Source organism: Lutra lutra, chromosome 6 (assembly GCF_902655055.1).
Source record: "Lutra lutra chromosome 6, mLutLut1.2, whole genome shotgun sequence".
NCBI lineage: Eukaryota > Metazoa > Chordata > Mammalia > Carnivora > Mustelidae > Lutra > Lutra lutra.
The window spans coordinates 76,508,470-76,532,744 of NC_062283.1; the positions used below are offsets into that span (position 1 = coordinate 76,508,470).

Below are 24,275 nucleotides of genomic sequence, written 5' to 3' on the forward strand. Positions count from 1 at the left end.
CGCTGAACAGAGAGCCCGATGCAGGGCTCATTTCCCAGGACCCTGGGATCATGACCTGAGCCGAAGGCTGAGGCTTTAACCCACTGAGCCACCCAGGCGCTCCTAAATCTTACTTCTTAAAATGAATTAAAAGTTATGCAGTCTTTAAAATATCTAAGTAAATATAAAATCATAAGGAAGTTTAATCAAATAATAAGAGCATTGGTAAAAAATGAGAAGGTAGAAACCTGCCTTTCTTTCCGATTTGCAACATGTCTGATTAGAATTGGATTTCTCTCTGGTTCTGCTTAATTAACTGATCAGAGCCTAGTCAAACCAGAAGTTTTAACAGTGTATTTCTACGTAGGTATTTCTCTTAAGGGACAAGTTTTTATAGCATAACATAGATACAACAGCATTTTTGAGTTAGGAAACAGAACCTAAATCATAAAGCAGCCTGTCCCTGGTCATAAAATGATCAAGAATTAGGATTCTGTGGGACATTTTACTCTCTCTCTCTTTTTTAAAATCCTAACAATGGATGAGGAATGAGAATGCCTGAGCAGATTAAGTGATACTGCTGTTGAAGATGATAAAATTAAGCTAAATGTCATTAACTTTGAACAAAAAATGAGTATAGTCTAACCACTTTGACCAGGGATATTTGTTTTATGAGTATACATTTATATTTATTAAAACACCTTGCGATTAATAATTCTAAACCTTGCTAAAAGGATTTATTTTTAAGATATAATTTACTAATATAATGCTTCTTAAGAGTGCATCTAACAGAGTTTACTAGAACGGATTACATTATTCCTTTTCTGTTAGTGGCACCATATCAGTAATGTTGGTGAGCTGATAGTTTTGCTTTGAACTGAAAGTGATCATTCCTGAAAACAGTCCTAAGGATCACATCAATTGCATATCAGTGATAAATAAAAATCATTGGAGGATTGATTTAGTTATATCCTTGTAAGGTTTCTCTATAGAATCTGTTATAGTCACTTGCATCCAGCTGGTGCTTAAGAAATGTGAACTGATTCACTGGCCTAACTGCTTTTCTAATTAAGCGTGGCCAATGATTGAACTGCATTACCCTCTTTCATCTTCTAATTGTTATGGTAATATTACTGAACAAGAGTTTTCTAAATTGTAATTTTTAAGAGAAAGCCACTAATATAATTTAGTCCATTCATATATATTTATATATGTTTGCATGAGGATTGTCTCTCCCTCTTCTTCTCCCTCCCTCCTCATATCTTTGTGTATATACACACACATACACACTATACCAGATATTTTTGTGATAAACAAAAGTTACAGTCTCTGCCCTCATGTAGTTTACATTCGAACTATAACCTGAATACAGTGAAGGAAGAAAGGAAGGCAGAGGAAAGAAAGAAAATAATGAAATAGTTTGCAAGAAAGATGCTCTTCAAGGGTCCAAGCAAAATTATTTTCATGCATAACATTTTGAAAAGTGTAAGTTATAGTGAAACATAATTAGAAACGTATAAGAATGTATTATATAATTAGACTGTAGTTATTATTCAGTATTTCACCCAGTAACATTATGCATGAGAAATCTACTATCAAAAAGAAGCTTAAATAAAAGAAACATTTCCTTTAAAAATTGGATTATTATCTACTAATATGTTATTCCAATATGTTTTACTCTCCCCAGACATACAAGAAAAAACAATAAGAAATTAGAAAGCCAAAAAAATAATAAGTTAAATCCCCTTTTAAATTCCATTAAAGCAAGGAATGCTTACTTTAATGGGAAACTCTTTTTTTCCTGAAATTGATTTTAGAATCATTGTGAATTAGTGAGAAAGTAAGAAAATCCATCTGTCTTAATAATCTCTTTTCCATAATTTTTGTAGAAAAAGTTATTTTGCAAATACAAGTCCATTAGAATTCCAGTTTTCCTCAAAAATAATTTATAAATTGAATGTAACTCAAACAAGGGTGAAAAAGTTGTATCTGTGTATATGTGTACATGAAAACTTGAGAAACTAATGCTAAAATTCCTATGTTTTGTATCTGTTAAATATATTTTGCAATTCAAAAAATACAGACTTTGGGGCGCCTGGGTGGCTCAGTGGGTTAAGCCGCTGCCTTCGGCTCAGGTCATGATCTCAGAGTCCTGGGATCGAGCCCCGCATCGGGCTCTCTGCTCAGCAGGGAGCCTGCTTCCTCCTCTCTCTCTGCCTGCCTCTCTGCCTGCTTGTGATCTCTCTGTCAAATAAATAAATAAAATCTTAAAAAAAAAATACAGACTTTAATTAGGAAGCTTTATTGTAAGAGAGAGAGGTAGAAAAGCAATGGCAGTGTCATATTAAGGTGTGACTTGTTATTTTCCAATAAAATGTTTACCAGCCTACTAGTCTGTGGCTCTACTTTGCTAATTATTATGTAAGCATGGCATGTCATAGCACCGTGTCTCTGGATCTGGCCAATATTTTGGCCTGTCATGATTGACAGCCTTAACTAATCTTTGTCTTATACAGTTAATTTGATTTCATCATTAGAGCCACAAATACAGTTTGATGATTCAGTTACTTTTAGCTGATAATTTTTACCAGTTAGCTGGAGACTCAAGTTAAATCAGCCTCTCCAATGGTCCACTTAGTGCTATGGAAATCAGCCCTTAAAGAATGAATTTCATCATACAGTGGGATTTTCTGTCACCACAGTTATCTCATCATTGTTTGTATTTTTAACCTGAAACATAAAATTCCAGATTTCTTTTTCACAGAAAAAGAGGCTCAAGAAAAATTAGTTTTATAGCAGATAACTACAAGGAAGGTGGTATCTGGCAAGTGTGATACTTCATTATGTTGTTAGGTTATCTCTCCTGGGCAGGACATCACTTTCAATTATAGTCAAACTGAGCAATTGTCAATTATATCATATCAGCTGTAGCTGTAGCAACTGGGAAGAAGTTAGTACAGATATTCATACTCTTTAATAATTATGATGCGTGATTTTAAGAACGGTGTGAAAGATAGGGTTTAATTGACCAAAAAAAAAAAAAAAAATCACTCATAGGCCAGATTACAAGGAAATGCAAAATCTATATTTAAGAAACTAGGCAGGGGCGCCTGGGTGGCTCAGTGGGTTAAGCCGCTGCCTTCAGCTCAGGTCATGATCTCGGGGTCCTGGAATCGAGCCCCGCATCGGGCTCTCTGCTCAGCGGGAAGCCTGCTTCCTCCTCTCTCTCTGCCTGCCTCTCTGCCTGCTTGTGATCTCTCTCTGTCAAATAAATAAATAAAATCTTTAAAAAAAAAAAAGAAACTAGGCAAAATTCATTTGGGGATGATTTGATTTAGGCAAATGCCACCTACTAAAATGAGAGAAGCCAAGTATGAAAAATAAATAAAAAGAGGAGAATGAAGAAAAGGGGTTAGAAGTTAAATGAGAGAAAGTTAATGAATAAAGTTAAATGAGATAAAGCCTTGTTTTTGGGAAATGAGAGGATTACCTCTTATAACACAGTGTGGATTTCTGTGTTTATTAAAGGTATCACACCACTAAACATGATCATTCTTTTTTGTAAATATTTAATGATATAGAGTCCATTATGAGGCCAACTGGTTTGTAGTGAAGTACAGGATGAAATGAAAATTATGCAAGCAAATTCAAAGATGGGAAGAATATTGGTTATGTTTCCTCTGGACATATCCTTCTAAGTTATTCTGGGAGAAAAGAGATACGAAGAAGAAAAAAGTGGGTGCCAGGTGGCTCAGTCGGTTAGGCATCCGACTCTTGATTTTGGTTCAGGTTATGATCTCAGGGTCCTAGTATCAAGCCCCATGTAGGAATCCATCTTCAGCAGGGGGTCTGCTTGAGATTCTCTCTCTCCCGCTCTCCCTCTGCCCCTACACTTCCCCCCCCTCAAATAAATAACTCTTTAAAAAATTATTATTAATAAGTATGATAAAAAAGCAGCTCATAAAGCAAGGCATAGAATGCTTTAAAATTATTTAAGATGATAAGTCAGAAATAATAAATTATAGTTTTAATGAAATTAAATGAAGAAAGATTTGTTTCATAAAATGTCATTGATCTATCAATATTGGCCTTAAGGTATCAAAAAAGAACATTCTAGGGAAGAATATGTGGCATTCAGGAAAACACGTCTAGATTGCAAATTCAGTTAGATAGAAGAATGTTTTACATTAATGTAAAAAATATATTTTTAGAATCCTAAGGAGATAAGAAATTGGGGATTACTGCTATATTATTTAAACAAGAAGTGGTGATATAATCATAATAAAATGGCAGCAGGTAGTTAAGAACTCAAATATTGCCTATTTTCAAACAGTCTGTCATTCCATTTTTATATAAACTATGTGTGTTTGCTCCTATTACTAAGTCTGTTTTACATTTGAGGAAACAAAAATGTAGTGAGTGAGACCCTCTGGCATGAAATAGCCACAGAGCTCCCAAGTGACAGAACTTGACCTTAGATCCCAAGTTCCTAATCTCTGTGTGCTATTCATTTGCTTGTAACCCACTATCTCACCTATCCTTCATAAAATTATTAATTTTGGTGACTGAAACATAAATTTTTCAGCTTTTTTTTCAACTAAGCTAAGTATAATTTAGATCTGCACATACACATTAAGGTAAGTAAGTGTAAGTGATGTCTAAATGTGTCTGGAGAAAAGTCCAAATTCTTATTGTATATTCAATATGTAATATCGAGGTAGTGTCTATTACATGTATACCTTATGGATGCAGATAACCTTTCCGGCATTTAAGGAGCTTAAAATATAATTTCGATTGTGAAACCGAAAAGCTACAGCATTGATATTCTTCAATGCCCCATCAGGATGTCTGGCTACCAATGACAATTTTTTTCAGAAATATTTAATATATGTAATACAATATATGTCTCATCAGTTCTTACCAAATATTTCACTTATTCTGCTACTTTGGCTTTTATTTTTTTTTAAAGATTTTATTTATTTATTTATTTACTTACTTACTTATTTGACAGAGAAAGAGGACACAGCAGGGGAAGCAGCAGGCAGCCTGAGGGGGAGAAGCAGGCTCCCCACTGATCATGGAGCCCTGATGAGATCCAGGGATTGTTCCCAAGACCCTGGGATCATGGCCTGAGCAGAAGGCAGACACTTAACCATGGAGTCACCTAGGTGCCCCTAATTCTGCTACTTTGACTTTTAGAAAATAGCACTTATTTGTCTTCCCATTATAAACAAGGTGGGAAAATTGTAATACCATGAACAAAGGATAGGCTATAACACTTCAGTCAGTCACTCTTTTATTTTTTTTTATAGTCAAACCAGTTACTGGAAACTATAAACACTTTTAATTTTTTTCTTAACCTGTTACCTTTAAAGTATGGCCCAACACTTCATTATATTTCTAAAACAGATCCAAATCTATCAAAGAGTCACATAGTCTAGATTTTTAGTTTTTTAATATTGTAAAATGAATATGCACTTTGTAATATTGAGCAAACTTAAATATTCATTGGATCTCTGTTTTATAACTATCATTCCTTGCTCCATCTGTCTAGCTTTCTGACTCTGTTTCCAGTCCCTAACCCTTACCTTATACAGACTCTCAAACTAGTTCTTTTGTCTTGGACCATTTATTTTATTGCTCTTACTTTATTTTCAGTGAGCAATATACATATTCAGCAGTAAGGTAAATCTATCATCTGGAAAACAGCTGAGTCACGATTTAGTATTACATAAACTCATCATGTAGGACCCTCACTTCTCACACTACATATGGGTTCAGAGTATTCTCATTAAAACCAGGTCTGGGGGTACCTGACTGGCTCGGTGGGTTAAGCCTCTACCTTCATCTCAGGTCATGATCTCAGGGTCCTGGGATCTAAGCCTGCATGAGCTCTGTGCTCAGCAGGGAGCCTGCTTCCCCCTCTCTCTCTCTGCCTGCCTCTCTGCCTGCTTATGACCTCTCTCTCTCTGTCAAATAAATAAATAAAATCTTTAAAAAAAAAAATCAGGTCTGGGACAGGAGAATGGGTTCTCCATCCAAAAATAGGGAAATTTTCTCTGTATTATTCCTCATTGATTCACTGATTTGCAAAATATTTTCTGAAGCCTGTTTTGTACAAAGTTAACAATTTAGGGATATAAACATACATTTTAAAAATCTCCTTTTCTCAAGGGAGCTTATGATTGGGCATTGGAGGGGAATATACAATAATTAGAAATAAGACATTTGAAATGAAATTAAGGCAAGATCTCATTGGAGCACTAAGTACCACTTATTGGGCTAAATCAATTCTGATTGGTTATCACTACAGAATCGATATTTAAATTGAACTTTGGTGAAAAACAAAATATTGATAGGTGGTAAAAGCAGTACCTAGAGAAGAGAAAAGTTTTTAAAGGATAGAGAAGTAATATACAAAATGGTACAGGAGTAAGAAATAGCTTTTGGTGTCCCCTCAACAGCAAGTAAGCTGATGTGCCTGTAATCCCTAATGATTTAAGAGATGAACTGAAACGTGTGTCTGAAAAAATAACATGTATAAGATCATCAAGGTTCTTGAACTATGAAATAAAAATTTTGGATTGCACCATATAAAGGATGGGAACCATTGAAATTTATTTAGCAGAGAAATGACATGATATCCTCTTATCTTATTTTGTAGAGTTCATACCTGATGTTTCCTTTGTTTCCAGCACTTTCCATTAGAGCCCTTATAACCTCCATACTTTTATTTGGTCAAGTCCACAAAATAGCTTGCTTCACCTCTGTGGGAGGTATTTCATCTTTTCTGTTAAGTTTTGTAGGACTTTTTCCCAGGATCGTTTATATACTTCTCCCATCTTCTTTCCTTGTGCTCGGACTATACATTTTTTTATGATTCTTGTATAATAATTTATTTACTTATCTGTCTCCATAACTTGACTTGAATTCAGGGAGAATTTATCTTTGGTCTTTGTGTCCTCAGTGTGCTTCTAGCATGTTGCCTTCTATATGCCCAATATAGTTTAGTTGACCAAATGCTGAGAAATATATCTTGGTAAGAAAAATTTGTCATCAGTGATGAAAATACACTGAATAGCTAACTGTGTAAAATCAGACATAATAATTCTGTGGTCACTCTAATGGGAGATCATGAGAGAATAAAAGAAGGTGAAGAGAGACAGGAAAGGAAGAAACCAAAGAAATAAAGCCATTTAGATGGGACTGAAGCATGGGGACTGATTTGAAGATGACACCAGAAAACTTGGAGAAAATTTGTATATTATCAAGCATGGGATTGACTTTGCTAAAGAAAGATAATGAGCCTCTTTTGGATGATCTTTATTTGATATATTTGTTAGAAATCCAGTTTTGTTAGCTATCTAGGAAACATAATCACCCCTCCTTAAAACATAGATGTGGGCAACTGTATCTTTTGTATAAAAGCCTAAAAGTTATCCCTAAGCAAGTTTGGGCTACAATGAGACCATAACAGTGAGAAAAAAAAAAAAAATCAACAGAGAGAAAAATGTATAACTCAGCCTATTCCTTAGAAGCAATATAATATTATCCACTAATCTTAAGATTTGGGTGTTCCAAAGTTAGAGTTTTATTTAAATCTTACTCAGCTGATTCAAAATTAATTTTGTGTTATTTTTCTTTTGCTTTTCTACAGTATGCCGTCTGGCTAGTCCTCTGGGTTACCTGGAATGTGTTTGTTATCTGCTTCTATTTGGAGGCTGGGGACCTCTCAAAGGTAATTTGCCATCTGATTTGCCTGAGTCATCAGTAGTGTGTTAACAAGCCTCTTCCTAAATAAGGCAGAGTTTCACCCTGCTCTTGTCACTTAGATCCACCTCGGATGAAGGTAAATTGAAAGATGTCCTCATCCAAATATCTGCTTTTCTACCATCAAAGATATGTTTTCGTTTGTCACAAAAACGTGCTTTTATTAATGTAAGCAAAACTAGTGTGAAATAATGATTATTACAGGGACCATCCTGTGTATTTTTAAAACATTGACTGATGAGAGATTTCTGAAGCAGAATACGAACATTTTCATTTTGAAAATTTTTTCATTTTGAAAAATTTGAAGGTTTTTGAAATCACTTAGTTTGTGTATTACTGTCCTAAGGGTTTTCCTGCTTGGACCCAAATAGCAATGCAATAGTTCAAACAATTAATGTATTTTAGTTGAATAAAATTGTTATCAGAGGGATGTGATTAATTGAATGCATAGTCTAGGAAAGACAAAATACTTCTTCGCATAGGTTTTTTATTTTGTGCTATCCTCGTGTGAGTGTGTTTGTTTGCTTGCATATGTATATTACTATTATATTTCTAATGTGAATGCTTTTGCTATTGAAATAATGTAGTTTTTAGATCTCTAAAACCAGCATCCTTCTTCTATTGGAATGCAATTACCAGCAAATAAGCCAAATGAGATAGTAGTAAATCCTGCTTAAGATACTTGCGAGAGTTGCAAACTTGTCCTTCCTATCAACTTTTAAAGACAGATTTTAAAATGTTCTATACCCTTTCCTTATTAGAGCAGAAAAAACCCTGCAAAGATATGGACATTTTTAAAACCCAGAGATGATAGCCTGCTTTGAAAGGTAAAGAGAACTAAAAAGTTGCCACGAAATATCCTTGTAGGGTTTTACATTTGAGAGGGTGGGAGATGGGGATAGTGATAATACCCATTTATAATCTAGCATACAGGAGCTGCACAGAGCACTCTGGGCTTTTTCAAGGAAGTTTATTATTTAACTGTGATGTGGCTTTATATCAAGTATAAATAATCTTGATTATTTGACTGAATGGCAAATGATGAAGGGTAAAATAAGAGAGGACATTATGGCATGAGATAGAACCAAAGCTTCTGGAACCTGTGGTTTTATGATTGGATTTGGGGCACATCCTCACTGTGGCCTTCTGAGAACTCTGCGCCGGTAGATGCCATTGAGATTCTCGCCAGGTATTGTCCTCCACACTCTTGGCAACAGGCGATCCTTTCCCGGAGGTGCCGTGACCAATGAAAAGAAATTGTTCAGGTTGACTATAAGAAGGACACAGAGAAGACAGCTGCTTAAAACTCACATTTCCTCTGTACCGGAGAAACATACCTGCTTCCCAAGACCTGAAACCCTTACCCAATTTATATACCCCTGCTGCTCTATAATCCACTTTCTTCAAGGAAATTCTATACTAGAATGATTTTTAATGATATTTTTTATTTAAAATAATCACCCTAAAAATTGGAAGGCATGTATGCAGATATATTGGCTGAGTAAAATAATCTAGCAGATCAGAGTTTATAAATGTCATATATATATATATATATATATATATATATATATATATATATAAAGGAGAGAGGGAGATTTGAGCCAAGCTGCAGAAATGTTCTGTAATTGTGCTCACTTCTCCAGGTGATCACTGCAGGCACAGAATAAAGCCTTGTGATCTCCTGACCTCAGACATGGGCATTGAATCCACAGTGAGGGCACATCCTAAAACATCGTCGTTCAAGGCTCTTGCAACCCAAATGACTAAGAATTCTTTTAATGCACATAGGCAGGCAGTGTCTATCCTTTGGAAATGAAGTAGTTAATATTCCTTTTTCCTTTTTATCCTATAAACCAAGGCAAGACTCTGCAGAGCCCATGAAACTTTAATAATTTCCTTTTAACAAATAATCTAAAGGAAAACCATAAAGGGCAAAGTTATATAGTTATCTCTACCTGATTTTTTCCTCCCTTTCCTACGCAACGGGTTTGAGAAAGGTGTATAATTCTTTAGCTTCTGCAACTGCCTCACATTCTCCAAGCAATGCAGTGCCAGCAGGGAGCAATGGTGATTGAAAAGTATACAGATATATGAAAACTCAAAAATGGGACTCCTGAAACTGTTGATAATACTTAGATTACAGAATATAAACTGTTTTTTCCTCACTCCACCAAAGAATAAATAAAAATAGCTTGGCCATAGAAGTGGGCCAGTTTGTTTGAGGCTGAGGGAGAAATATTGGGAAATAGAATCAAGGAGGAACGTCTGTAGTCTTTATGTATATAAAAGAAGTGTGTTTATTTCCATAAAATGTTTCATAAATAGGTGATTTCTTCATGATGATTATAGGCAAGAAGTGATTAAAAAGTGGTAATTATTAAGGCAATTTTAATTACCTATTAGAGTTCAGAATTTTGTGTTGTCATTTTCCACAGTGTCTTTTCTGCTAAACTAAATGCCATGTAGTCACGAGCGATGAGAGATTAGAGTCCTTAACCAACCCGATATATATATATTCAGTGATTAAATGGTTTAATCACAATAATTTGACACACGGGCCTGACCTGTTTGATCTTCAGTTTCCTTATTACCTATAGTTGTATAGGTAATATGTTTTGTTCATCAAAAATTCTGTGTAAATCCAATACTATCATTAAACTATCAATTAGTATATTTTAATTATTATTCTCATGAACCTAAGGGAAAATAAAACTAATCAACCAGAGAAACGGCTTTTTAAAATTTTTTTCTCAGTGAACTTAACAAAAGAATGGGAATTAATGTAAGACAGTATTAATATGATAGCAATAAATAAACATTTATATTGCATAATAATTATTTCTACATTGTTTACATTAATGATTTAGATACTAGTGTTATAGCTGAATATCCTAAAACATCTACAGTGTGTTATTTCCTGGGTTGATATTTTAATAGATGTTCTGTTAAGAAAACAGAAATGACATTAGTTTGTAATCCAAAGTGTCTGCAAACTTTGTTGGCAATTGCCTTAGAGCATTAAATGTGACTTGGATTATTGGATTAATAGTTTCGTGAACTCCTCATGTAAATACTCTTATTGTTGCATTGTATTATTCTGGACAGTTGGGATTTTCTTGCTCACATATCAAATAGAAAGAAATGGGAATTAATCCTCGCTTTCAACTGAGTTGACTTATTTTGAAAGAGAAGAGATCTGCTATTTATTCTGTAGTAATTTTGAACTTCAAAGTGCATAGTAGTTAGAAGGAAAACACAAGTAATATGGCAATTCGCCTATTAGGTTCAGCACCTGGGAAAATGAAATTTATGAAATAAGTTTTGAATAGTAATACCCAGGGAAAATATATAGTGGTCTTCGGGTTATCAGTAAAAATCTGTATCCTATTGGATGTGATATAATTGTAAATTATTCTGAAGCTGAAATTATATTCTAACACTTTTATTTTTATGACTTTTTTGAGCGCTTTGTTTCTACTTCTGTAATTTATTGGGCGACGTTAGAGAAATAAATTTACAGAGCCTAAAGGAGTAACTAAGGGTTTGAGTTACACTTAATTCAGCCCAATTTTTTTGTGTTTAACCCTTTGAGAATCGGGATGCAGATACTTATCTCTCAGGCTTCATTATATTATCAGAAACTTCTCTAGTTAAACATAGCCTAAAGCAATTAGTTATGCCTAGTGATATCTATGTTTCAGAATGAACACCTTTAATAGCAACTTTTAGAAAGCTGTGATATTTTAATAACTTTGATAGTTGCTTCTAAGATCTAGATATAAATTTTCATTTTAATAATTTGATAGATTAAAAAAACCATGAAAGAATATGAGCTATTTAAGCTTTGCAGAATAAAATTGCACTCCTGCAAATGTAAGAGACAGGAAGAAAATAAAACCCATCACACACTATAGGCAACAGGAAATAAATCCTTAAAACCAGATGCAAGTACTGTAGAAAAAAATATATACTATTGCAACAATCCCAGTTTTATTCCTTCTATTAAAAAATTATTCATTTAAAGAGGTATCTGATATTTGGATATTTTCTGCTCAGTGAAATCAGTGCCTATATCAAACTTTGCTTTTATGATTTCATACAGACAAAAGATGATATGGAGAGAAATCTGCTATAATCATTTTAATTGAATCAGTGCTATTCTTCAAGAAGTAAAAAGATCTATGCAATTAGTCATAAAAAGAACACCTCTGATAATTTATTTAAGACTAAATTTAACAACTAGAAAGAGGAAAATTGATTCGATTTTTTTTAAATTTTGCTTTTCTTACTGTAAAATGCATATACTCAAAGAAAGCTTCACTTAACTATTACTAAACTAATAGGGAAATTTTTCATTTCCCAATCATCAAAGTAGATTTTGCCTTAGGATATAGAATAAAAATTTTCTACATGTTATTAAGAATAAAATATAATGCAATTTTGTCCCCCAAATAGAAGTAAACTAACGAATTGTACTTTGGTAAAACTATCACTGCCTCTCTTCTCTTATTTTCTTTAATAGTATATTGAATTACACTGTCTGTTTTCTTACTTCCTCAGTTCTCTTTGCTTACTTTTTCCACTTTACTTACTTTTTCCACTTATTTTTCCAAGGAAAATGGTCCTTGAACCTTTCTACTTCTCTGTCTCCACTCTTTCACTTGAAAATGCCATCTACTGTCATAATTTAAATTATCATATTTGTACATATATCTGCCAAATTTCTATCTTCAGTTCTGACCTTGTTGCTAAGTTAAAGCACCACATCTCTAACTTTCTGATAGTGTCATGTTAATTCCATTGTCACTTTAAATTCACCATGTCCAACAATATTTTTCATTATTCCCAAAGAATCCAACTTTCCTAATTCACAGATCTGACACAGAGGAGAAAATAAAAGGCAAATTATATTTTGAAAAATGAGTGAAAGAGGGAAAAAAACACAATTTGGCAGAGAGGGGCCTACAGAAATATTTATAGTTTGACTATGAGTTGAAGCAAGAAATAGACTTTTAAAAAATATATGGTATCTGTGTGTGTGCATATATGTTATAAATTTCAGACACCAACAGTTCACAAACAGTTGTGAAGTGAAGTAATGATATTCTGAAAAGACAAATAACCACAAAGAAATGAGCTGATTTCTTAAATATACTATACTCTGGGGGCATTTGCTGATTCTGATGAGGGAAAGAAGATAAGAATCCAGGTTTTGAATCCATACCTGACTGTTTCTGGGGTATGTATAAATCAGGATAGCTTTCAGGGAGAGGTCATCAAGGACATGGACAGTTGTTTTTTTTTTGTTTTGTTTTGTTTGGGGAATTGGTGACTTCTGTAAGACTAAAAACATAAATAGGAATACTAAAAGCAGAGTAAAAAATTGGGGGCAGTCTTATAGAATGGAGATTGAAGATAAGAGTGGGGCTATCCAGAATAAACTCAACTTATGTTTGAAAAATTTGTAGAGTGAACCAGGGGCAAAGGAGAGGTATGACAAACATTTCCAGAGCTAAAATCCAGGCTCAACTCAGTATAGTCCTTCATTAAAATAAGTTGATCAGCCATTCCTTCATGTCTTGTTGAGGAAAAAGGGAAACACCTCAAGACAAAGATAACATTATCTTAGTCTTTACAATTTATTTTTGTGAATGATATCAGGCCATTGACAATTCTAGATATGCTAAGAGAACCTCTTACTGAAGGTGAAGAAAAAACAGACAACTGAGGCAGATCAACAGATGATGCAAGTATTTTAGTTACCTGGTAAGGACTTTAAAAAATCGACATGTTGAAGAAAATAGCATATGTTATATGTTATTAAGAGATAATATATTTATAAATGAAGAGAAAATATATTTAAAGATGAAGGATTTACTGTCACAGTGTCAGAATCTATATAATCAAATGGTAATTCCAGAACTGAAAAATATAATATTTAAAAGCAAGAACTCATTAGGTATATGGGTTCTTGAAATATTAGAGGACAAGATTGGTGAACTGAAGGCAAGGTTAATAGTAAATATCCAAAACAAAGCACAGTTAACAAACAGAAAGTAAAGAATAAAACTATAAAAAGGATGTCAGAAAAATATAGAGCTCAGCTATAGGCTCAGTATACAAATGTTGAATTTCCAGAAAGAGAAGAGAGATAAAATTGGACAGAAGAAATATCTGAAAAGACAATGACAGAGAATTTTTCAAAACTGATTAACTACCTAAGCTCGCAGATCAAGAAGACTTTCAGATCTCAAGAAGAATAAATATCAAGAAAACCACATTCAGGTATAGCCTAGGATCACTGTTGAAAATCAAAATCAAAGAGAAAAATCTTAAAAGCCATCAAAGATGAAAGACCCATTGCCTTTAAAGAAACAACAAAACGACTGACAATTGAACTTTCAACAGAAACAATGACTCTAGAAGGCAATCGAATGATACCTTTAAAGTGCTTTAAAAGCAGCAACCTAGAATTTCATTCCCTGCAAAAATATGGTTCAGCAATAATGGTAAAGTAAAAGTATTTTCAGGCAACAAACACTAAGATAATTCACTACCAGCAAACATGCACTAAAAGAAATACAAGGAGGGTACTTGTGATGAAAAGAGAGTGTTGTATGAAACTGCTGAATCACTATATTGCACACCTGAAACGAACATTACACTGGATGTTAATTAACTGGAATTTAAATAAATTTTTTTTAAAAAAATGAATCTAAAAAGAAATGCTAAAAGGAGTTCTCCGTGTAGAAGGAAAAAAAAGTGGCAGAGAGAAAAGTGGAATTTCAGGAAAAAAGTTAATGGAAAGGATAAATATGTGAGTAAAAAAATGCAAAACCATAATAGTAAAGTCTCTTGGAATTTAAATGGATGTAGAACTAAAATGCATGACAATAATAACACAAAAGGTAGGAAAGAGTTAAAGTGTTCTAAGTTTCTAGTATTTGCAAGAAAAGGGAAAAGATAATATTTATAGTAGATTATAATATATCAAAGATTAATAATTTCTGGTATATGACTCAAAGAAAGCAAAACTGCCAAAACCAACTATAGATGAAAAAATTAGGTAATAGAAATAATTAAATAATCCAGTGAATCTAAGAAAGAGAAAATCTAACAAAAAACAAGTAAGTGAAGAAGAAAACGAATACCAAGATGGATGTTATAATGTCAGATATATCAATAATTACATGAAATGTAAACCAAATACTTCACTTAAAAGACAAAGACCATCAGTCTGGATAAGGACACAAAACCCAATATATATTATATATGTTATATGTTATGTTATATATGAGATACATCTTAAATATAAGGATTTAAATTTGAAATTAAGAAAAAGTAGAACATATATATATGTATATGTTATATACAAATATTTATATTATGTAAACGCACATGAAACTTCATGCAATTCTAGTATCAGGTGAAGTAGTGTTTAAAGCCAGACGTAACAGTAAAGATAAAGAGGTTATGCCTATAATGATAAAAAAATTCAAGCCACATGAAGATATTACAGTCAGTATTGCCTGAATAAAACAATATAGCTGCAAAAAAATATAAAGCAAATATGGACAGAATTAAAAGGAGAAATAACCAGGGTGCCTGGGTGGCTCAGTGGGTTAAAGCCTCTGCCTTCAGTTCAGGTCATGATCTCAGGGTCCTGGGATTGAACCCAACATCAGGCTCTCTGTTGAGCAGGGAGTCTGCTTCCCTCTCTCTCTCTCTGCCTGCCTTTCTGCCTACTTGTGATCTCTCTCTCTATCAAATAAATAACATATTTTTAAAAAAGGAGAAGTAACCATATCTACAATCACAGTGGGAGGTTTTTAACCCACTGAGCCACCCAGGCACCACCACAGTGGGAGGTTTTTGACACTCCTCTCTGAATATATTGATCAGATCAAAATTCAAAAAGGACATAGAATATCTACACAACACAATTAACACATTTAAGGAACATATATAGAATACTTACACCTACCCTTGTAAAAGGATGCATATTATTTTCAAAGGCACAAAGAATATTCAATTATAAAATGAGTCAAAATATAGAAAAATCAAAATATAGAATTATTTGCAATTATCCAGCAAGTATTCTCTGGTCAATGAGTAGTTAAGCTGGAAAATCTGCTATTGCTTAGAAATTAAGCAGTAGTACACTTCTAAATAACCAATAAACTCGGTAGGTTGGAATGGAGATTAGAAAATATTTTGAACTGAAAACCTGAGACAACAAAGTTAAAGTGGTGATTATAGTAAAATATTTGCCCTTACAGGGAAATGTTAAAAGAGAAGAAATGTTAAAAAATTAATGATCCAAGTTTTCATACCCAGGAATCAATAAAGGAACAGCAAATGAAACTCCTCAAAAATAGGTTTGAAATAATGAAGAAACCAGAGCTCAATGTATCTATAACAGAAAAAGAAACCAATAAAGCCAAATTAGCTTCTTTAAAAATATTAATAAAATTGGGGTGCCTGGGTGGCTCAGTGGGTTAAGCCTCTGCCTTCCGCTCAGGTTATGATCTCAGAGTCCTGGGGTCAAGCCCCACATCAGGCTGTCTGCTCAGCAGGGAGCCTGCTTCCCTCTCTCTGTCTGCTTCTCTGCCTACTTGTGATCCCTGTCTGTTTAATAAATAAATAAGATCTTTAAAAAAATTAATAAAATTGTTAAAAATCTATCAAAAGGGATCAAAGGGAAAAAATAAGTAAAAGTACATTTTGCTAATATCACAAAGGGCCCTATAGGTAAGAGTACATTATGAACAAGATTAAGCCAATAAATTTGACAATCAGGGTGAAAAAGACAAATTCTTTGGAAAATATAACTTGAAATAAATTTAACACCTGAATAATCTTATCCATTAAAAAAATGAATCATCCCCCCCAAAAAAGATTCTATCATTAATTCAAACATTTCGGGGGGGGGGGGCAACACTTCATGTCCACATGGCTTTAATAGTGAATTCTTAAAATCATTTAAGAATTTTCTAATAGCAATCTCATGCAAATTCTCTCAAAGAATAAAGTGGGAATGCCTCCTGTCTTATCTTAAGAGCCAGCATAACGTTGCTTATTGAAGTTATGTAAGACTGTCAAATCCTATACACATTACTGAGTTAAAATGTAATAAGGTAAATGAAAATAAAGAAAAATGCTAAATATCTCTATCACTTTATGAATAATTATGAATTTTTTTCACATTGTATTATAATATTTAGTTCTATTTCCTACCAAACTTTAATTTGCCAAAAGGCCATATGTCAGCAACATTAATTGGGAGAATGTCTGTCACTGAGCTACTACATAACAGTGAGGAATTATTAAATCAATTAAGAACATTTTATTTTTTATTTTTTAAAGAGCATTTTAGAACTTTATAAATAAGCCGTTGATATATCATAAACAAATGCAACAAGTTGCTCTTATCAGTGCTTTCTATGTATTGTTTACTTAAATATCCTTTCTTCAATGGAGGGATCATGTTTTATTCATCCCAGGTCCAAGGGAAACAACAGACGTATGAACAGTGCTTACTGGAATGAATTCAAATCCTAATAGACTGGATTTCAGTAACTGTCAAGCTCCACCAGCTAAAGCTCCTGGAAGCATTCCCTTCTACTCCACCATTGCATGGGTAATGGAATCGCCATCTCTCGGGGCTGGCCCAGCACTCTCTGGTGGCAGCAAGCAGAGGGAAAGTAATCCAAGCAACTAGCCTCCAAAGCAGGACTTATCAAGATGAAGAATCATAGAAATCACCTGGAGATCTTTTTAAAATACAGATTCTGATTCCTTTGGAGTGAGGCCTGAGTTATTTAGTCTCTAACAAACTCCTGCATGATGACATTTTGTATTTTTCCATTAATCATACTTTGACTTGTAAGGCTTAGATTACCCAAAACCTTTAAACAGCAGAGTTCTTATTTTCTGGCTTTTGTTTAAAGCAAGGATCACAGTGTGGATCTTGATATTTGTGCACAGGCAAATTTGTTACCTGATTTATGACTTGATACTGATTCTAACCAAGGTATCAAGAAGAAGCAAAACAGTTTACCCAGAGTCCTGGGAAGAATTTATGCTTAAATTCAACCTTAATACCGAGGTCATAGGTAGCTTTCCTTAATGTGGCAAAATACTTTCCAGGAACCTCCACATACCTTTTTCCATGATGGAGCTGACCAACCATGCCTCTAATTTTACTTTGTTTGCATATTCTTTTATTATTATTCATGATTTACAGAAGCTGAGGATCCCTATTCTCAGAGTAACGAAGTTATGGTGTATCCAGTACAGCTCTGGTTGAGAACTACAGGCATATCTGAGAATTGCCACTTGGAGTTTGGCCTTCTTCTCTTGTGATTAAAACAGTGAAAACCATTTCACAATTCTGCCATTTCCTTTCTTACTTGAGTCACTTTCTCTTTCCACTATAACTAGATGGCAATGTGCAGTTTCTGTGACTCTAGTAAATTAACTGCTTTAGTTTGTATTTTCTTAATTTGATATATTTCCGTCTTGCTGAGTCTCCCTTAAGATGCCCCTATTGGTATCAAGAATCCCGTATTTTCTTTTGTGGGGCTTAACTGTGTTGTGGGTATTGAACGGAGAACCTTCCACCTAGAAGAGTTTCCATGAGCATTAGCAATGTTTTCGGGCGTGAACAAGCATTATTTCTTGTTACTTCAAGCTGGATGATTCACAGGCATCATAATGTTAAATGTTGGTAGAATATCTTCCCAGAGAACAAACAATGAGAATAGGCAACTTGAGCATCTCCCTGGAGTAGCAGAATGGTCTCTGAGTTTTAACTTGTCTCCCCTAAGTCTCTGTACTTCAGGCGAAGTTCAATGTGTCAGCCTCAGAATGCTGAGTCAGTTGCAGTCCACATTTCTTAGGATCTGCTCTGCATTCAAAGGCCCACCCTTTCCCACTTTGTCAGCTACATCCAGTACATTCTCTTTAGATTTAGGCTTGTATGGTCATAACTGTTCACTTTACAATCTGCAGGGGCGCCTGGGTGACTCAGTGAGTTAAGCATCTGCCTTCAGCTCAGGTCATGATCCCTGGCTCCTGGGATCCAGTCCCATATCAGGCTTCCTGCTCAGCGGAGAGTCTGCTTCTCCCTCTGCCTACCACTCCCCATGCTTGGGCGCACTCTCTCTGTCAAATAAATAAATAGAAATCCTTAAACATTTAAAAAAATTAAATAAATTAAAAATGTACTACATGAGGTTTTCCTTATCCAAACTTTCTCAGCAACATTTTATTTTTTCTTATAAATCAAAAACTTTGGTTTCAAAGCTTTATTTCTTTTTGTAAAAGATTATTTATTTATTTATTTGAGAGAGAGAGAGCAGAGTGAGCCGGAACATGAGTTGTGGGGAGGGGCAGAGGAAGAGGGTGAGGGAGAAGCAGGCTTCCCCCACTGAGCAGGGTGCCAGAAGCTGCTGGGCTCAATCCCATGACACTGGGGTCATGACTGGAGTGAAGGTAGATGCTTAACTGACTGAGCCACCCAGGCACCCCCAAATCAATCAATCAATCAATCTTTCTTTTTCATTTTTATGATTTTATTTATTTATTTGACAGAGAGACACAGTGTGAGAGGGAACACCAGCAGAGGGAGTGGGAGAGGGAAAAGCAGGTTTCTGACTGAGCAGGGAGCTGGACACTGAGCTAGATCCTAGGACCCCAGGATTATGACCTGAGATGAAGGTAGACGCTTAACGACTGAGTCACCCAGATGCCCCCAAAATTTTATTTCTGATAGGGACTTTGAGAAAGTCTTTTGGAAGTTAAAAAAAAAAAGAAAGAAAGAAAGAAAGAAAGAAAGAAAGAAAGAAAGAAAGAAAGAAAGAAAGAAAAGAAAAGAAAAGAAAAGAAAATCAAGCACCAGTCATTTCTTTCTTTTTGCATTACTACTACAACAATGATAATTCTCTTTGAAGCAATGAGGATGTCAGTGACTCACTAAGGAAAGTTTGTAAAAGAGAAGTATCAAAAATAAAAGCACCCAGATTAATATTGCAAGATAGTATCCTGCTGGAAATAAAAGGAAGTCAGATACAAATGTGGTCTAGACAATTGCCATCCCTGTTTGTCTCTAGAGCCCAATCTATAGAGAGCCTCCTAGAACAGCACTTTTTTCTATCCCCAAATAGTCATGCTTTTATAGGTCTATTATTTACAGATCCTATGTATGTATTTGAATTGTGAGTCCCATGGCTTTAAATTTAGAAACGTTCTTTTTAAAGTTGAAAACCACTGCAATTTTTTTTCATTTTTTAAGTCTTTTATTTTTTTACAATCAACTGAGACTTATATTTTATTTTTTTAATTATTTATTTTTATTTTTATTGATTTATTTATTTTTAGTTTAAACAACAGAAATTTATTTCTGAGGGTTGGAAGTTCAAGATCGGGCTGTGTGTCAATAGGGTTGGTTTTTAATGATCTTGGCTTGCACATGGATGCCTTCTTACTGTGTCCTCACATGGTCTTCTCTCTGTGTGTACCTGTGTACTTATCTTTTTTTTCTTTTTTATTGTGTTATGTTTGTCTCCATACGGTACGTCCTTAATTCTCGATGTAGTGTTCCATGATTCATTGTTTGTGTATAACACCCAGTGCTACATGCAATCCATGCCCTCCTTACTACTCATCACCAGGCTCACCCATCCCCCACCCTCTCCCTTCTAAAACCCTCTGTTTCTTTCCCAGGAGTCCATAGTCTCTCATGGTTTGTTCCCACTCTGATTTCTCCCCCTTCATTTTTCCCCTTCTCCTGATGTCCTCCATGCTACTGTAATTTTTCAAAAGCCTTGGAATAATCAGTCCACATTAGAAAGATCTTCTTTTTTTTTTTTTTTTAAAGATTTTATTTATTTATTTGTCAGAGAGAGAGAGGGAGAGAGAGCGAGCACAGGCAGACAGAATGGCAGGCAGAGGCAGAGGGAGAAGCAGGCTCCCCGCCGAGCAAGGAGCCCGATGTGGGACTCGATCCCAGGACGCTGGGATCATGACCTGAGCCGAAGGCAGCTGCTTAACCAACTGAGCCACCCAGGCGTCCCTAGAAAGATCTTCTATTAAGTAGGACCTTAGATGCTGGAATAGTTCCAAAATTTACTTGAGAATTATGTCCAGTTCGGCATGGTCCATCCAGCCCCACGTGCTCTCAATCTGCAATAACCTTATCAAAATCACACCCTTCACTCTTAAACCATCATTCTAACATGACCCCTGGAACTCGTTTGGAAACTAAATTGAGATTGGCAGTTGCCAAATTAACTTTAGAAGGCAGAATATCAATCTCTTTGTCTACGGATTCACTCAGGGACAATTGATGCTTTGATGAACTGCGGGAAATTATATAAAAATATAACTCAAGCAATATTAAATAGTGAAATAAATGAAGTTTTGTTTTTGCTTCTGGCATCCAGGATTATTTGGCTAGAAAGAGCAAATAAGTGACTGTTTTCTGTGCTTTTCATATGATAACTAAACTACTCTCTTCCATTTTGTACTTAAAACTTACATTAAAAATGCAGTTGAACTTTGGGTTGGTAGTTTAGTACACTCTAGGTAACCAGGGTGCAATGTTCAGTAAATACTATTATTAGACACAACACAATACAAAGAAAATGAGATTATTTAAATCCCTTTCCTGACTGAGAATTGTAAGAGGGAATTTGAAATATTTAAGTTGTTTTACGTTCCAACATAGCTCTTAAAGTGTTACTTCCCCTTCTCTTCTTTAAAGATTTATTTTTAACAGTTAGAAAAGCAAAATGTGTATACAGCTTGATGCAACGAAAAAACAGCTTAAAAGGGTAAAAAGGGAAAGATGGCTCACTAATAAACAGCCGCTTGTAGAACATAATTAGCTTTCCCCCTTCATTAGCATATGTAACCTGCTGGAAGAATGGGTCTGATGGTAACTGCAGGACTCCAGGTTTTCCACACTCATGGGTAGTATAATATATAAAACTGAAGAAATTAAGAGGTATTTCAAGAAATCATCTTTTTCATATTGTAAAAACTAGGCATTTGGTAGCAGAGTAGCTGCATTGATACCTTAGGGACACTCTGTCCCTTTTCCACTCTGACTGAAAGAGTCTCTAGTGACAGGTCCTTCCATCTTTCATTTGAGTCACAAGTGAGAATGAGTTTGATTCTCTCAATTAGTACTGAGAGGAGAACCACATCATACAATTTGGCACACCCCGCAGTTGTTTCTGAGGCGATCTTTAGCTACTGAGGCTTTCCGAAGGGCTGTGACTCTCCTGAGGGTACTCCAGATGCACCAGACTCACCAAGGCGCACGCAGAATGGATTGACTTGAGCTTCTGCCCTCTGATTTTATGAACACTGAAATTAATCCATTAAGCATTTGTACACCAGATCCCCCACTACTTACTTTTCAACGCATTTACTTTGTATGGTAACTGTGGCATCATGGTGCGCAGCATAATGAGTTCGATTTTTCTTGTCTTTTTGCTTTCTGTTTCCTTCTTCTCAATGGAAGAAAAAAAAAGATAGCTGAGTTTAATATTACCAAATACCCAAATAATTAGTACTGCTGGATATTTTTTTCTCTTTAAATTATTCCTCAGAAAATATAAAGCCAGAAGCACAATTTGAAAACAAAGATAGCAGAATATTATCTAATAAATAAAATGGATGTGAATGTACAGTGCAAAAACTATAAAGTATTAATTGCTAATGAAATAATGAGAAAAGGGTGTTTCACAAGCAATCTGCTAGCCCTCAGTCTGTGACTACTTCCATTGTTTATTAAGAGTGGAAATTGTAGCAACTTTATGGGTTTTTTTAGAAAAGTGGAAAAAAATATCATGAATGTGATTTATAAGGGGTATAACAATTTCCAGTTTTCGATCACTTGTTGTAAGTGTACAACAAGTTCTACACAAGTTGTAAGCTTCTTTTATTTTCTGAATGATTCTATTCTCTTGAGTTTTGCATAAGATCAAAATCTCTCTATAGGGGCACAAGTGACATGATCCCATTTGGAAAACATTGTCCCACAGTCAAGCGAAAATGCAAATGAAACACAAACCCAAGTATTTTCCCTGACAACTATGAAATTACTAAATCAGAAGACATATGAAAAGTGAAAAAGGAGGGGAATAAAGCAATTACATGTTCAGAGTAAAGGAGAAACTGGAATGGTTTGGGCGATACATTTACTGGTACCACAAAAAGCTCCAGTGACAAAATAATGTAAATGATCACGTGAAGGGTTATTCCTTGAAGAAACTGGGCTTCAGAATTTCATAGTCTCACAGGATATTTTGTAATCTCTATCATCATTTGACCATGTTTTAGGCCACGTTTCAAGTTATATTCTCCCAGAATGAGTTAAAAGCAAAAGCAACATGAAAAGACAAAACTTTGAACAGCACACTAGGTGGGCGATCTGGGACATCTATTGCCCTCACATCTCTAGGGTCTGTTCGATCTGCATTTGTGTTTCCTGGAGCTGTCTGCTCATTCCAGGGCATTGCTCTACCCAGATGGAGGAAAGCCAGTCTTTCAAACTCACTAGGATTGTTGTCCTAAGGATTTTTAATGATTTTTTTTGTTTGTTTGCTTGTCCTAATTGATGAACTGCATGAAAGAGAGGATACTCAAGCTCCTTCATATTGGAATATACTCTTTATGAAAATATACACAGTTTGGAAATTGTTAAAAAATATATTAACATGAATAAAAACAAATCACCCTATGTGGTGACTTTGCATTGAATTTTCTTGTATTTTTAGAGTATAACCTCAGTTTGTGTGTCAAAATTACATACATCTAAATTGCTGGCAAATACTATTCTGCATTATTATTCTAATTCTTGTTCAGTTTTTAAAATTTCTATATCATATTAATATGCTTCAATTAAAAAAACTAGTCTTTGTTAAAGTATTTGGACATTACAGGTTGCTTTTTTTATTTGAGTGAGCTTAAGCACAGTAAAAAATAACTCATTTTTCTCAGCTTTCTGAAAATGTAAGGAGTTTGAACATTATTCTAAGTGTGATGAGATTTTCAATATTTTTCTGTTTATAGAATACTTTTCTATTTATAAAATATCACCAGGACTATTGTGAAGATATTCTGTAGGGGGACAAGAATAGCAAAAGGAAAATTAGTTTGAACACTTCTCCATGTAAACTATAAATGATTTGGATTGAAATGAGAAGGTGGCAATGATAACAGTGACAAATGTCAAAAGGATGATGATGCCACTTAAGATTATATCTAGTTATATTCTCGATTTCACATGAGGTTAGGCACCAGGATTTGCTAATGTTGTGGATGCAGGCTGGAGGAAGTGAATGATCAGGGTTGAGCCTGAGCCACTAAGAGACTTTGGTGTTTCCATTTAATGAGATGGGGGGAAGACAGGGAGCAGATCTGGGAAGAGAAAAGGGGTATGTGTGCAGAACCACTTGCTCTATTTTGTCCATATCATATCTGAACTGCTCATTAGACATCCCAAACAGTCTTGT

At 34.7% G+C, this 24,275-nt stretch overlaps 1 protein-coding gene across 4 annotated transcripts in view; it reads left to right on the forward strand.

Annotated features, from left to right (window-relative positions):
* Nucleotides 1-24,275, forward strand: part of NKAIN2 (sodium/potassium transporting ATPase interacting 2) — a 1,050,746-nt gene that overhangs the window by 579,309 nt on the left and 447,162 nt on the right. For all 4 annotated transcript variants that reach the window (XR_007128249.1, XR_007128250.1, XM_047734703.1 and 1 more), the window contains one exon: nt 7,637-7,717. Coding sequence is in view for 2 of the 4 variants with exons in the window: in XM_047734703.1 (XP_047590659.1) it covers nt 7,637-7,717 (81 nt within the window). In the remaining 2 variants the exon portion in view is untranslated. The remainder of the gene's footprint in view (nt 1-7,636; nt 7,718-24,275) is intronic.